The 15,162-nt window shown below is 36.1% G+C and overlaps 2 protein-coding genes, 1 long non-coding RNA gene and 1 other non-coding gene across 4 annotated transcripts; 1 reads left to right on the top strand and 3 right to left on the bottom strand.

Moving 5' to 3' along the window:
- Positions 1-275: 275 nt before the first annotated feature.
- On the bottom strand, positions 276-2,581 carry LOC110882814. Its single transcript, XM_022130743.1, has 2 exons — positions 835-2,581; positions 276-502 (listed from the first exon to the last, which is right to left on the bottom strand). The coding sequence occupies exons 1-2, from the start codon at positions 2,579-2,581 to the stop codon at positions 276-278; spliced, it is 1,974 nt and encodes a 657-aa protein (XP_021986435.1).
- A 984-nt stretch (positions 2,582-3,565) lies between these two features.
- Positions 3,566-4,883, bottom strand: LOC110882851. The gene is made up of 3 exons (XR_002560254.1): positions 4,758-4,883; positions 4,229-4,282; positions 3,566-3,695 (listed from the first exon to the last, which is right to left on the bottom strand). It is a non-coding gene; the product is annotated as an uncharacterized LOC110882851 (long non-coding RNA).
- Positions 4,884-6,751: 1,868 nt separating this feature from the next.
- Positions 6,752-8,764, top strand: LOC110885961 (interactor of constitutive active ROPs 4). Its single transcript, XM_022133704.2, has 3 exons — positions 6,752-7,037; positions 7,257-7,310; positions 7,453-8,764. The coding sequence occupies exons 2-3, from the start codon at positions 7,297-7,299 to the stop codon at positions 8,558-8,560; spliced, it is 1,122 nt and encodes a 373-aa protein (XP_021989396.1). The 5' UTR covers positions 6,752-7,037; positions 7,257-7,296; the 3' UTR covers positions 8,561-8,764.
- A 68-nt stretch (positions 8,765-8,832) lies between these two features.
- TRNAE-CUC lies at positions 8,833-8,905 on the bottom strand. The gene has a single exon. It is a non-coding gene; the product is annotated as a tRNA-Glu (tRNA).
- Positions 8,906-15,162: the final 6,257 nt, after the last annotated feature.

Genomic DNA, 15,162 nt, shown 5'->3' with positions numbered 1-15,162 from the left:
TGCATTAAAACACATCCTAAGCCTTGATGTGAAGCATCTGAATAGACAACCAAATCTTCATTCCCATCTGGTAAGGTCAACACCGGGGAACTCGACAATCTCTCCTTTAACACTCGAAAAGCTACTTCTTGTTCCTTACCCCACACAAACTTTTCTTTCTTTCTTGTCAATTTCATTAAAGGTAACACTATTTTTGAAAAATCTTGTATAAATCTTCTATAATAGCCAGAGATACCTAAGAAACTCCTTACTTCAGTTGGATTTTTCGGGGAGACCTATTTCATTATGGCCTCTATCTTTGACGGATCAACCAAAACACCTTCCGAGTTTATAACATGACCGAGAAATTGCACCTCTTTGAGCCAAAAGGCGCACTTTGAGAATTTTGCATAGAGTTTCTCTTTACGGAGAGTTTCAAGTACTTCCCGTAAGTGTCTCGCATGTTCAGCCTTGCTTCGCGAATAGACTAGAATATCATCTATGAACACGATCACAGATTTATCTAGCATGGGTCGACATACCCGGTTCATAAGATCCATAAACGCTGCTGGCGCGTTCGTCAACCCAAAAGACATAACTAGAAACTCATAAGATCCATAAATGCAGTTTTTGCAATGTCTTCTTCTCGTACCCTGACTTGATGATATCCTGACCACAAATCTATCTTATAGAACCAACTCGCCCCTTGTAACTGATCAAAAAGATCGTCAATTCTGGGTAAAGGGTAGCGGTTCTTCACGGTCAGTTTATTTAATTCTCTATAATCGATGCACATGCGCATCGACCCATCCTTTTTCTTAACAAATAGGACGGGCGCTCCCCAGGGCGACACACTTGGGCATATGAAGCCCTTGTCGAGAAGATCTTGTATCTGCGTCATTAACTCCCGCATCTCGGTGGGGGCCAGCCTGTACGGAGCCTTAGCTGCCTGTTTTGCACCCGGATTCAATTCAATTCGAAACTCTATTTCACGTTCGGGAGGGAGTCCCGGTAATTCCTCTGGAAACACGTCCGGAAATTCATTCACTATTTTGACATTTTCAAACTTCGGGAGACTTTGTAGGTTATCCACTACGTAAGTTAAGTAGGCTCTACTTCCGTTAACAAAATACTTGACTGCTTGGGCAATGGTACAAAGTTTCGCTTCTATATTTCTTTCTCCTTGAATTTTTAGTCGTTTCCCACTTGGAGATTGGATAGATATAGTTTTATTTTCACAATTAATTTCTACATGGTTTCGGGCCATCCAATCGATACCCATTATCACTTTAAATTCCCCCAAAATCATTGGTACAAGGTCAATGTTAAATTCCTCATCTTCTATGATCAACTTACAGTTCCTACAAACTTCGTGCAACAAATAATTCTTGCCATCGGCTATTTCTACCTCTAAAGGTATCGGCATTCTTTCAGTCTTAAATGAAGGGTGTTGTATTACTTCACTCGAAATGAACGACATAGTGGCTCCGGTATCAAATAAAACATACATCGGCAAGGAATTTAGCAAAATGATACTTGAAACGACATTCGGGTGAGCTTTGGCTTCTTCGGATGTTATTTGGAACATCCACCCTTTCGCTTTGGAGCTCTCCTCCTTCTTTCCTTCCTTTTTCGCTTCCTGTTGTAGTTTAGGACACTCCGCTTTAACATGCCCTTTCTGAAAACAGTTGTAACAGGTCTTTGGGTTGTTAGGGCATTTGTAGTACGGATGTCCTTCATCACCACAATTATAGCACCCCTTCTTGCCTAAAAGGCATTCCCCAGTATGAAGTTTCCCACATGTCTTGCAAGGAGTAATGCCACCCTTCGACTTATCCTTCTTTCCATGGTCTTGAAACTTCGCCTTCTTAGACGGACTTGAATTGGCCCCTTTTTCCATTGATCTCTTTTCACCACGTTCCTCTTGTCTTTTAATCTCTAGTTCTCTATCCCGAGCCCAGTCAATAAGCTCATCAAGGGTTTCACATTTATAGGGAGTCATTAACTCCCTAAATTCTGCCTTTAGTATACCATAATAGCGATTGATCTTCATTCTTTCCGTCTTCACAAAATATCCGCAGAACTTCATTTTATCCAAGAAGGTGTTTGTTATTTCGTTAATCATCTCGTTTTTCTGTCGGAGGCGTAAGAAATCCTCCTGAATCTTATCAATAGTTGACTGAGGACAGTGATACCTCATGAAAGGCTCCTTGAATTCCTGCCAAGTCATGTCTTGAAGCTTGTCCTCACCAACTTCCTTACTATACGCATCCCACCAATCCTTTGCTTGAAAGGTGAGTTGACCAGTAGCGAACATCACTTGATCTACCTTATCATACCTACTTCGTATAAACACCGCCTCTACGTTTGAAATCCATCTTTGGCATGCTATCGGATCGATTTTGCCATCATATGTTGCAGGGTTGCATGACATGAAATCCTTGTACGTGCACCTTCGTTCCTTGCCTTTACTTCTAGACACTTCAGTCATCTCCTTTAACTCCTCAAACTTACTAGTCATCATTGCCGCTTCCATAACCTTATTATCTAATGCTTCTTGTCGTGCTACTTCGGCATCATCTATATTCCCTGTGTCCGTCATCTACATAAAACATTCATCTTATTCGTTAGAGTTCCTTTCATACCTCTTCATCACATTTAAACTCGTATTATCATTCTACATTCCATTTACAACTTATACTTCATACATTGTCGCCATCGACAATCATAATCTTTGATGTTAACGATTTGTCTTTTCTCCTTTAACATATAGTTTCCTCATCTTTCTTAATGTAAAAATGACGTTATCATTGATTACGGGGTCTTAGAAACCGGTTAGAACAAACCACATAATCTAAACAGCAAAAATAAAAATTTTTGAACGATTTAGGGTCTCTCTCGGCACGCGACAGATAGCTCTAACTTTGTCGCGCCCCGCGAGCGCTGTCGCGTGTCACGCCACATGCCATGGTTCCTGTCGCGTGGCGTGGGGGAACCAGTTTTCCAGCAGGTTTGTTATAAAAACCTGCATTTTGTCCAGCTCTAGTTTTCACTCTAAGTCAACTTAAAACTTCCATAACTTTTAATTTACAGGTCCGTTTTTCGTAATTCTTTTTCCTACACGTTTGTAATTTAAATACGGACCTGTTTAACCTCGCCATATGCCTAAAATTTTGGTTTATAAGTAATTTGCATAAAATTCCCCTTTTTATCACTAACTATAGGTATAATCAAAGTTTACAAATTACTTACTTGATAGCGCTTCGGAACGAACACACACTTGCACGAGCTTTTGGTTTGAGTTCAAGCACTTGATACTTGAATCTCTCAAACCTAGGCTCTGATACCAACTTATAACGCCCCATTTTCATACACTTTAGAACTTAAGTAATTTCAACATTTATTTTATAAAAATTCGGCATGACCCGTTCGTAATGTGAACAATCCCTATTTTGACAGACTTAATTTCAAGTAACTAACAACACTTTCAAAGGACTTAATAAATCCGAAACATACTTTTAATTAGATACCGACAACTAGAAAATTTCAAAAGACCCAACAAGTCAAACTTCAAAGTCTAGCTACTATTAGAGACTAATTACAACAAAATACTTTTGACCAAAAAGTTTGTTATTATAAGTAGCGGAAGCGCTTATAGGCGAGTTACATAGGGATGCTCGTTCCAAGTCGCCGAACCGATTAAGTTGAGGCTTTACCTACATCAAACCACCAATGAAAGAATTATCCATAATCATATTAACAATTTCAAATCAAGTAATCTACATATTTCTTGCCTTTACATCATTCTTTTTCTTTACACATCCTATCCTTTGAACGGGTCATTACATTCTCGTCTCAAATAGAGACATTACATTCCATTCCTTACATACCCGTTAGTAACGGATATTAACATTCATGACATAACTTCCATTCGATTCGTTTATGATGAACGAATGCAATATTTACATTCTTGCACATACACCCCAACCCGTACATGACGGATTGAGTAGAGCTTCATTCCGTTCTTTCTTAACTTTCCATTGACCGGTTCAACTAAGATGAATCGGTTATAATGCAGTCTTATTCATAAATTTTCCTTTTACGTAATTCGTTCATAACGGATCATACTAATTACTAGTCAACATCCATGAACTACCATTATTATGATTTTTGGCATAAACGACAAGTTACAATAAAAATTAGCGATCATAATACAACATGCTAGAAATGTATGTGTAAATTAGCATACCTCGATCTTGTGAGCCTTCCGATTTCCTAGTGTTTGAAACTTCTTCCTTCATGCCTATATCATCACATTCATTCATTTATTTAGTACAACTAAATTTTATTCCATCATCTTCCAAATTACAGATATTTATTCCTTTAAGCATTTCATCAAACACTTGGTGGGCATCGTATTTACTAGTATTATGTACAAGTACACAAAGCATGAATCCTACTAGTTCATCTTATAACTCATCAACAATCAATCCATATTCATATCATTCTTTTATCCTAAATAAATTTTCTAAAATTCAAGCATTACAACATCATCACATTTCAAATTTCACATGATTATATCTACTTTGATCATCCTATTCATAACACAATTTCATAAAGTGGGTTTTTATTAAAATCTTTCAAATAACCTAAAATCAAACATGATTCTTGTTCTAGAAATAAATTCTAACTCATATCTTTCACATTTTGCTACAAGAACTCGAGATTGGGTTGTACCCTTCATTCTACAAATCATAATTTCAAAGAATTGAACTTACCACTTCAATAATCGAGTTCAGTAGAGTGATATTAGAGTTCATGCATTGAATTATCCTTTGATTTCAGGTTCAATTGCTTGATTCTTGAAGCTAGGGTTTTCCCCCTTGTTCTCTGTTCTTGATCGATCCCCAGACACACACCTACTGTGTGTTTGGGGTTTAATTGTTTTTAATTATAGAGTTTTAAGAATTTTACACTTTTGGCCCTTTTTATTTGTTTGTGTGTTTAAGTTTAGGCTTTCCTCATAACTTAACTACCATTTTGCCATGTTTCATTAATTTTGTTAAGTTCTTTATTTATTTTTACTTATTTTCACATTAAACATTTTTGGGGTGTTACAAATATCTACGGGATAGGGGTCAACAACGTGGAGATAGAAGAGATGGCAGAGGCGATAGGGTGTAAGTCGGACTCGCTTCCTTTTAAATACCTTGGGCTTACGGTGGGAGCAAACATGAATAGAGCTAATAACCGGAGACCGATATTTGATATTTTTGAAAAAGGGCTTTCGCTCTGGAAAGCTTTGGTTTTGTCTATTGGTGGGAAAGTGACGCTACTTCGTTCCAGGCTCGAAAGTCTCCCGACTTACTACATGTCTTTGTACAAGGCTCCGGTGAAGGTGATTAAAGACTTAGAAAGTTAGTTCTTGTGGGGTAGCTCAGCCGAGGAGAGGAAGACGTATTGGGTGGCTTGGGATAGGGTGGCTTCGCATGTTAAGGATGGGGGGTTGGGTTTGAGTAAACTATTTGATATTAGTGTCGCATTTTTAAGAAAATGGGGGTGGCGTTACAAGTGCGGAAAAGAAAACTTATGGGTTAAGGTGGTGGACGCCATTCACGCAGGTGGGTCCGGGTGGTCTTTCCTCCCCGTTAACAAAAGTATGGGTGGAGTGTGGAACATGTCGCCATTATTAATAAACCGATCATAGATAATGTGCCTATTCGAAGCTTCTTCAAGGGGATAGTCGGAGATGGTGTCGATATTCTATTTTGGCTTGATCCATGGTTGAAAGATAAACCTCATAAGGAAGTCTACCCTAATATGTCCAGGTTGGAGGCTGTTAAAACCTGTTCGGTTCGGGACTGTATCGGCGGAAGCGAAAACTGGTTGTGGTTACATGATCCGGATGTTGAACCAGAGACTAGAGAATTCAGTGATTTAAGAGATTCTTTGCAATTGGTTTTGTTAAGTAGTATGCGGGATCGCTGGAAGTGGACGAGGAATTCTACAGGTAGTTTTTCGGTTAAATCAGTAAGAAGAACAATATCTAACCAATATGATTTTAGCAACCGTTGTGTGATCGAGTGGTGTAAATGGGTGTCTTTAAAGTGTAATGTTTTTGTTTGGAGGACCGAGATGAAGAGAATCCCCACTGCGGATGCGTTGGCTAAAAGAGGAATTGTTATTGGAAACGAATTGTGCCCTCTCTGCAAAAGTGATGAGGAATCAGTGGACCATATCTTCACAGCCTGTATTGTTGCGACGGTCCTGTGGCAGAAGATTAGTCGATGGTGCCGAATTCAAAACATTTTTGCTTTCACGTTTAACGATCTTCTGGGAATTCACAACTTCGGTAGATTGGGGGAGGCCGAGAAGAGTGCTCTCAAAGGAATAATCATTGTTGTGTGCTGGAGTCTGTGGAAATATAGGAATAAAGCGGTGTTTTCGGGTTTTCAAGTCAAGGTTGAAGACGTGTTTAGCGAATCAGGTCTTTGGGTTTTCTTTGGTTTAAGAGTAGATCAAAGTATGTACATATTCTTTGGTTAGATTGATGTAAATTTGTATTTATATAGGTTGTTGTCGTGTTGGGCGCGGCCCGATTTTTATATCAACCGTGTTTTCTAATGAAGTTTTCCTTTAAAAAAAGTTTGTGTAAAAATAGAGAAAATAATGTTTCTATACAGAGTCAAACAATAAATTAATTAAGTAAAATAGAAATGAGCTTTCCAAGACATGTAATATACACATTTACATGTCTCTTTCTATAATTCAAAAATTACTCTCTTGTCATCTTCTCCATTCAGATTCTTCTTCTTCCTCCCTCCCACCTTCTCTCTCATCTCTCTCTCTCTCACACAAAGAGATTCACTTTAATTCAAACTTCAAACGGTTCTTCTCACTTTCTTCAAGGCTTCTTGTTGCCAGTGTAAACAAAACACATCCATCCAATTCTTTCATTCTTATAATAATAATCTTCTTCTATCAACATTTTCAACAACCAAATCATCACCATATCACCCAGATCTCTCACATTCAAACCCAGCAATTCCATCTTCATGGTAAGATCACCAACTTTCTAAACATAAAAAAAATATGGGTCTTGTGTATATCCTCATAAAGATTTGTGGGTCTTCTTCTGTTTGTAAAACAGACACTAAAAGTTCCCAGCTTTTTTTTATTTCCATATTAACGTTACCTTTTTTTCATCAAGATGTCTATGTTACTTTTGTGTATTTGAACTTTTTGAAGCTAACTCTGTTTTTTGCTAAATATTTCAGCACTAAAGAGTAGAAGATCAAGATTTTTACAAGTGTCTAAATGCCAAGAGTAAGGTTAGAAGCTACATTCATTACTTTAATTCCTTCAAACTTTCATTCAGTTAATTAAATTAATAATTGTATGACAAAGAATAATAATATTATTATTTTTCTTAACGGCCAAACTTATATTAGTAATATTAATTTTTAAACACAGAGCATCAGAAATGGCTCCAAGAGTATCAACCACCAGAGGCCCACTTTCTCACCGGACATCAAGCTCCGATTCCGACCCACCACACCACCGTCCGGTGACTGACCGGAGCCCAAAACTAGGTGACCGGAGGTCACCAAGAAGCGCACATTCCGACCCACTGTCCCAGAAGAAACTCGGAACTCGAATCGCTGGGTTAGAAACTCAACTCGAGCAAGCTCAAGGCGAGCTCAAGCTTCTTAAAAACCAGTTAGCCTCAGCTGAAGCTGCAAAGAAAGAAGCCCAAAAACAACTAAACAAAAAACCCCTTAAAACTGTCGGTTCCGTACCGGATGCTGTTCCGGGTTCGGGTCCGGGTCCGGGTCAAGATACCCGTGCTTCACCAAGTGAGAACCAGAACCCGGAACCGAATCAGGATCCGAACAATGAGATCAATGAAGAAACTGATGTTTTTGAAGTGCCTATTGAAATGGTGAGTGTGGAGGCTAAAGTTGAAAAAAGTCAAACTTGTGATCAGGATGAGGTCAAAGTCAAAGTCAACACTGAATTACCGGAAATTGGTGTGAAAAATGAAGAAATAAGTTTATTGAAACTGACTATTGAAGAGAAAGATAAGAAGTTAGAAACTTTGGGTGAAGAAAATGAAGGTTTAAAGCGTGAGTTAAGTGAAGCTAATGTGAAGATAACTTCTGCAATGGTCAAAGAAGAGAGTTTGAATATAAAGTTGACCCAAGTTGACCAAGAGTTGCAAAAGAGTAAAAGTGATGGGATTCAATTAAAGGAGAAGTTAAAAGAAGTGGAAGGAGCAAAAGAGGCATTGGAAACAGAAATGAAGAGGCTGAGGGTACAAACCGAGCAGTGGCGGAAGGCGGCGGATGCTGCGGCAGCGATTTTAGCGGGTGGTGGGGTGGAGATGAGTGACGGGAGGAGGGTGTCGGAGAGGTGTGGGTCGATGGATAAGAATTACGGGGGTGGGTTTGACGGATATGGAGGGTTTGGGGGTTCACCGGGGTTGGGTGAAGATTCGGATGACGGGTTTGGGAATGGGAAGAGGAAGGGATCCGGGATTCGGATGTTTGGTGATTTATGGAAGAAGAAGGGACATAAATAGGGAGTTTTGGAATGAGGAATGATGGATTTGTTCTAAAAATCTATGTTTGGTTTTTTGTTTGTTGGGTTTGAATGTTATATGTTGGTGTAGATTGATGATCATCATGTTAGAATGATCTATTTAGTTATGTTTGTGTTCGATCTATGTTTAGTTTTCCTTCATCTAGAGGTTGTGTGATGATATGATTACAATTTACAACGATTACTAAGGTTTCAAAATGCAAAATACAAGATTGAAATAATCAAAAAAAAAAAATACTAACCAAAAATTAATTCCGTTGCCGGGACTTGAACCCGGGTCTCTCGGGTGAGAGCCGAGTATCCTAACCAACTAGACTACAACGGAATTTGAATGTAAAGTTTTTGTAAATGTTTTAATCTGTCTGGTATCCATTTTTCCCATGTTGAGACATAGACAACCCGTATAGAATGTAAAGTAATAATCAATATAGCATCAAAGCTCTTTTCTTTTGTAGTTTTGAATATTGGTTCTTATGTTATATTTACAAAGAATATACTAAATATAAATAAATGTAACATGTGTACTTGTGTAGTACATCTATATACTTGATCAACCCATCTTATTGGCAGGTCTTTGGGGTAGAGATGTCCAACTAACTCTTTACTTACAAATGAGCAAATAGCTTGATAAAAAAAAACATGCTCGGAATTCAGGTTTAACTAATTTGACTCGTATAAACTTTTGAGGCGAGTTCGGTTGAAGTTAACTTGCTCGAATAAATTTTTTATTCTTGATCTTCTTCATAGGTAGTTTGATATTTTGTTATTTGACACAACTTGTTTATTCCCATCAAATTTGTGAAACATAGAACTTTAGGTATAAGAGTATTCACAGGTTTCTTATCCTTATCATTATAATTTAACTAAAAACCATCATTCTATAAAAATATTGTTCATTTTCTAAAATCTCTCACATCTCATTCCGTATCCTTAAAATTTTTAAGGAATTGGTATATTTAAGATTCTAAAGTTTTCTTAAGTTCATTTCCATATAACTTTAAAGATAAGGATAAGGTTTAAAGAATTTGATATAGAACTCTTTTAACTTAAACTTTATATTTTCCCCTTATAATTTAAGGATATGGTATATATACGAATCCTAACATGGATGCTCTATACTTTCTTATATATTTTTAATAAAAATATGTTAAACCTATTTTGGTATAATAACGCTTTTTAACTTTTAAAAACAAGAAAAATTCACTATTCTAGTTTTTTTTTTAATAAATTCCTTCAGCCTGTAAAAATGTACGTATTCTTTAAAGGTTTTTTTTTTTTTTTTTTATTTTAAATGACCTGTAAACTTTTAAATCTGTAACGTGATGATGGTGTAACTTAACTTTATTTTTTTACAAAAATGTTGAATTTCACTTTACAAAGTTTAACCACTTTAAAATTTGATAAATGACTTTTTTCCATCACAAATAAATAAATGACTTTTTTAAATCCGTGAATAGGATATTAGGTTCAATGACAAGAATCATCCATGGGCTAGCTCACATTGAAAATAATAGCCCTCTTTAAGAATATTGAAATATGGATAGCGGGCCCAATCAAAATCAATCACCTTTGTGCACTGCTCCCCTCTGCTCGTTCATTATTTTTTATTCTTCATGTTTTTCATAAACACTACTAAAAAAACAACTATATTTTTTTATTCTTTATGTTTTTTCCATAAACACTACTAAAAAACAATATATTTTTATTCTTTATGTTTTTTCATAAACACTACTAAAAAAACAATACTTTCAACTATATTTTTTGTTCTTTTTTTTTTCATAAATACTACTAAAAGAACAATACTTTCAACTATAGTTTTTATTCTTTATTTTTTTTTTCATAGACACTACTAAAACCCATACTTTCAACTATAAAAAAATCACTCATAGGGTTACTGTTATCAACAAATGGACCAACATTCATATTTTTTTTTTCATAAACACTACTAAAAAACAATATTTTCAACTATAAAAAAAATCACTCACATGGGTACCGTTATCAACAAATGGACCAACGTTCAAAAGCTGATCTTTTAAGTGAACTCAATGATTTATCGATTATTACCTACATATTTATGACAGATCAGGCAAGGTTCCAAACAAAAAAGATTCTTATCAATCCGTTCAGTGAATGGTCATTTGCTAATGCATCGTAAAAGCATCATTGTTAATCTAGTGATCACGACGACTTTCCAACCATGACTTATATTCGTAATCCATCGGTGTCTCGTCCATGATTTATTTACCCACGCAGGTGTTTCTAACGGGGGCATTCTCTAGCGGATTATCGATATGCCCTCCCTTCACCGAGGGATCACTGACGGGCTTCATCTTTTTTTTTTTCTTTCATTTCTTCGACTTTCATCAAATCTTAAATTGGTGATGAATTTCTTTGCAAACCCTATATGGTTTCGTTAACATGTACGTATACACACTGTTAATCCAACACGTACGAGCTTAAAAATCTTAAAGGGAACCGATCCATTAATCAAAATCCTCTTGGTCCTAGAACTTTTATAAAAAAAAATGCATACTTTTGTATTTCTTTGGACTAACAATAACTTTTAGAACATCAAAAGAACATGACTATGAACTGAAAGCATATCTAATCCACCATTCAAAATCCTGATAGTCCTACACCTTTTATGAAAAACAACCCATCCATGAATGTAATAGTCCTACCACCTTTTGTTGTTTACCGGTAAAACTGATGGTTTTTTGTTCCGTCTCATTTATTAGATTTGTTTTCTTTCATACATGTGGGATCTAATACTCCATAAAGATTATATCTTCCGTACGAGTCTTCTCAATCTTAGATTCTTAGAATCCTAGTTTTTTTTTTTTTTTTTCTGAACTTAAAATCTTAGTTATATTTTTTTAGAATCTTAGTTACTTTATATAGATGTTTCATTCTTATTTTTAAGTTACATTGTTTATAATACTTTTAAATTGCACACCTCCGTCACCACATGTACCACCCCTTATGTTTGGAATAAAAAAATTATTTAAGTTCCAACAAATCAAGGAATTTCTTTTTTAAATTCCATAAAGAAGTGGATGAAATGTTTATAATTCTATTAAAACTAGTTGTTTATAATGCGCGCGCGTTGCGGCGCGCTAAACCAAATCGTTCTATAAGAATGACAAAACATGTCAAATAACAAAAAGTAGCTCGAACTAAAACGTAACGTATTTTCGGTACCGGTTCGGCACCGGTGTTCACCGATTTTTACCCTCAAATACCGGTGTTGTACCAGTACCAACCGGTACCGAACCGTACCGTACCAGGTATATTCGGTACCGGTACATACTTTTGGGGATTTCGGTAACGGTATTTTCGGTACCGATTGGTACCGTCCTGTAACAACGTAGCAATACAAGTAATTGCACAGTTTAGATTACCTTTTATACACACAGTAAGTAAACTGACTGACATCATTCTTCAAACGATTCGAGATAAACGATGCGTAACCAGTCATATCCGGCATCGTGGAGTGCATTAAAAAGGGAGCAATTGGACGATTGGATGCTGGGCTAGGTGTTTCTTGGAATGCCCACGGATTGTTCGGGTCAAAACCTCGATTATGAGGATTCATTTTTTCGTATTGTGGTTGGATGAGAATTTTTTTTTAAAAATAAGATAGAGATCATTATAGAAGAGGTGGAGTAGTTGTGGCAAAAAAATGAATAGAAGTGTGAGTATTTATAGTGAATAGATATTTTTTTTAAACACATAGCCGTTGGCCAACGGCTAGCCCAAACGGCTACTTGTCTTGGCCAATGAGATCCCGCCATGTCATCTTGATAGCCCCGCCCAACGCCCGGGCTGAAACCCCCGCCCAAGAGGCCACGCCGAAACCCAAGCCCACCCGGGGTGGTGATTTGGGTGTTTGTACCCAACCCACGCCACAACCCCCGCCCCATACCCCATATTCTAATATTTCTTAGATCTTTTTTTTAACACATAGCCGTTGGCCAACGGCTAGCCCAAACGGCTACTTGTCTTGGCCAATGAGATCCCGCCATGTCATCTTGATAGCCCCGCCCAACGCCCGGGCTGAAACCCCCGCCCAAGGGGCCACGCCGAAACCCAAGCCCACCCGGGGTGGTGACTTGGGCATTTGTACCCAACCCACGCCACAACCCCCGCCCCATACCCCATATTATAATATTTCCTAGATCTTTTTTTTTAACACATAGCCGTTGGCCAACGGCTAGCCCAAACGGCTACTTGTCTTGGCCAATGAGATCCCGCCATGTCATCTTGATAGCCCGCCCCATCGCCCTGGCTGAAACCCCTGCCCAAGGGGCCACGCCGAAACCCAAGTCCACCCGGGATGGTGACTTGGGCGTTTGTACTCAAACCACGTCACAACCCCGCCCCATACCCTATGTTCTTATATTTCCTAGATCACTATTGATTTAGTTTGTTTTAATTAATTGAAATCACTATTTATTTAATTAATATATATTAAATCTACTGTTCATTCAGTTTCTAATTTATTAGTATATAACTAGTATTAATCAACCTCGCGGTGTGACGGGGACGTAAAACCACGACAAATAACACGAATGCCACACCATCACTATCGACCACTAACATTGAAGTTTTGGCGTCTTAATACGGAGAAATTAGACCGAAACGTAAAACATAGAAAATAATCACTAACTTGATTTAGGACCCGAGCATTGTAACGAAGCTGTTAAACAGGAAAAAATAAACAACGTAAAAACATTGAACCACACACGCACTTTGCGCCATGTTAACTTGCAAAATTTAGAACCAAGCGTAAAACAAAACGTAAAAACGTTGAACCACACACACGTTGCGTCGTGTTAACTCGCAAAATTTAGAACGAAAGTAAAAATATTGTCACTTAAATTGATAAAGATGAAAACTTTTGGGTAATAAATAAAAAAATTAAGTAGTTTTGCGTTAAAGTGTAATAGCAATTATTTTTTTGAAAAGCACCTAAGCATAAGGTACAACTCTATGCATCAAAATGAAAATGTTGCAAATTTATAGTTTGTAAATTCATATGTTAATCAAAACATACTTGTTAATCATATGTTAATCAAAACATACTTGTTATTATTTGTATTTATGTTATTATACTAAACTAGTGGGATTACTGGCGCTTCGTAGCAGGTTTCGGTCAGTGTTAGTTCAGTTCGATACGGTACCAACACTCAAAATAGCAATCGAAAGAGATACGCACAAGAAGATATCGACACGTGTTTTACATCGATATAAACCATAATTAACGAATACCAGTATCGGTTCCGATGTTCTTCAGCTGGTAATGGTTCGATTCGTCACGCTAATGTATCATACCGGCAAAAAATACTCTATTGCGAATACAACTCCATTCTCAACAAATTTTATACCGTCACGTCAAAAAAACTATAAAAAATTATACGGTACCAATACCGATGTAGTTCAGATGGTATTCGCCCAATTTCTCACGATAAAGAAACAAAAAATCTGCTATATTTGACTTGTTTAAATATATAAAGTTATAAACAAAAAACGAAATATACTTAAAAGCAATAGTAGTAGTAATAATAATACAATAAAGAAAATTTTAAAGTAAAAAAAAGAAATAAAAAAAATATTAGTAAAAATAAAAGAAAAAAAAACAATAACAAAAAAATAGCAGTAATAGTAATTTATTGTTACTAATAAGCCTTAAATAAAATATATTTATAAATTTACTGTTCAACCTCTTTGAAAATGAAAATATTAGGTATATAATAAGCCTTAAATAAAATATATTTATAAATTTACTGTTCAACCTCTTTGAAAATTGAAAATATTAGTTATATAATAGTTATATAATATAATATAATATAATATAATAATATAATGGTATAAAACTATTAAGTTATCATATCGTATATCAACAAAAGATATAATTTCATTTATCCCTTTTTACACTTGTAAATTTCACATTTTCCGAAATCATTTTAAAAAGCATTATTCATTACTGATTACAAACTTGTATTTTAATGAAAATATGAAATGAAATATGAAATTTACAAAAATAAAGAGGGATATATGAAATCCCCCTTGATAAAACAATTCTTAGATCACCCGTAATCATGGGCGTGATTGGCGTCTTTTGTCCAAGATCAAGCTCAATATCAATATCGCCCCTTTCCCACTACGCATGGGCGTGATTGGCAACTTTTTTGTTGAGGCGTTTTATAAATCACGCCAAAGGGGGGATTTCTTGGCCAATCACATTTGAGCTTCCATTTGGTGGCCAATTAGAATTTTTAAATGTTTTTTTTATTTTATTTTATTATAAAACATAATGCCCCACAAGGGGAATGTTCATTTGAGAAGAAATTTAATGTGAGAATAAAAAGAAGAAAGAGCATATTAGTAAAATACTATTTCATTTATAACTCATATCATTAATTTTTCTCTCTTTAATTAATTAGTCAACTAATCATTAATTATCCTACATATAATCTACAAAACCTATACATTATCAAAATTTCCCTACATATGCCCTACACATAATAGAATTTTATCTTACACAGTCGAAATTTATCCTACACACCTCGAAATATATCA

Source organism: Helianthus annuus, chromosome 10, assembly GCF_002127325.2.
Source record: "Helianthus annuus cultivar XRQ/B chromosome 10, HanXRQr2.0-SUNRISE, whole genome shotgun sequence".
NCBI classification, from domain to species: Eukaryota; Viridiplantae; Streptophyta; class Magnoliopsida; order Asterales; family Asteraceae; genus Helianthus; species Helianthus annuus.
Note: the sequence above shows the minus strand (reverse complement) of the source record. Positions and strands in the feature narration are given on the sequence as shown.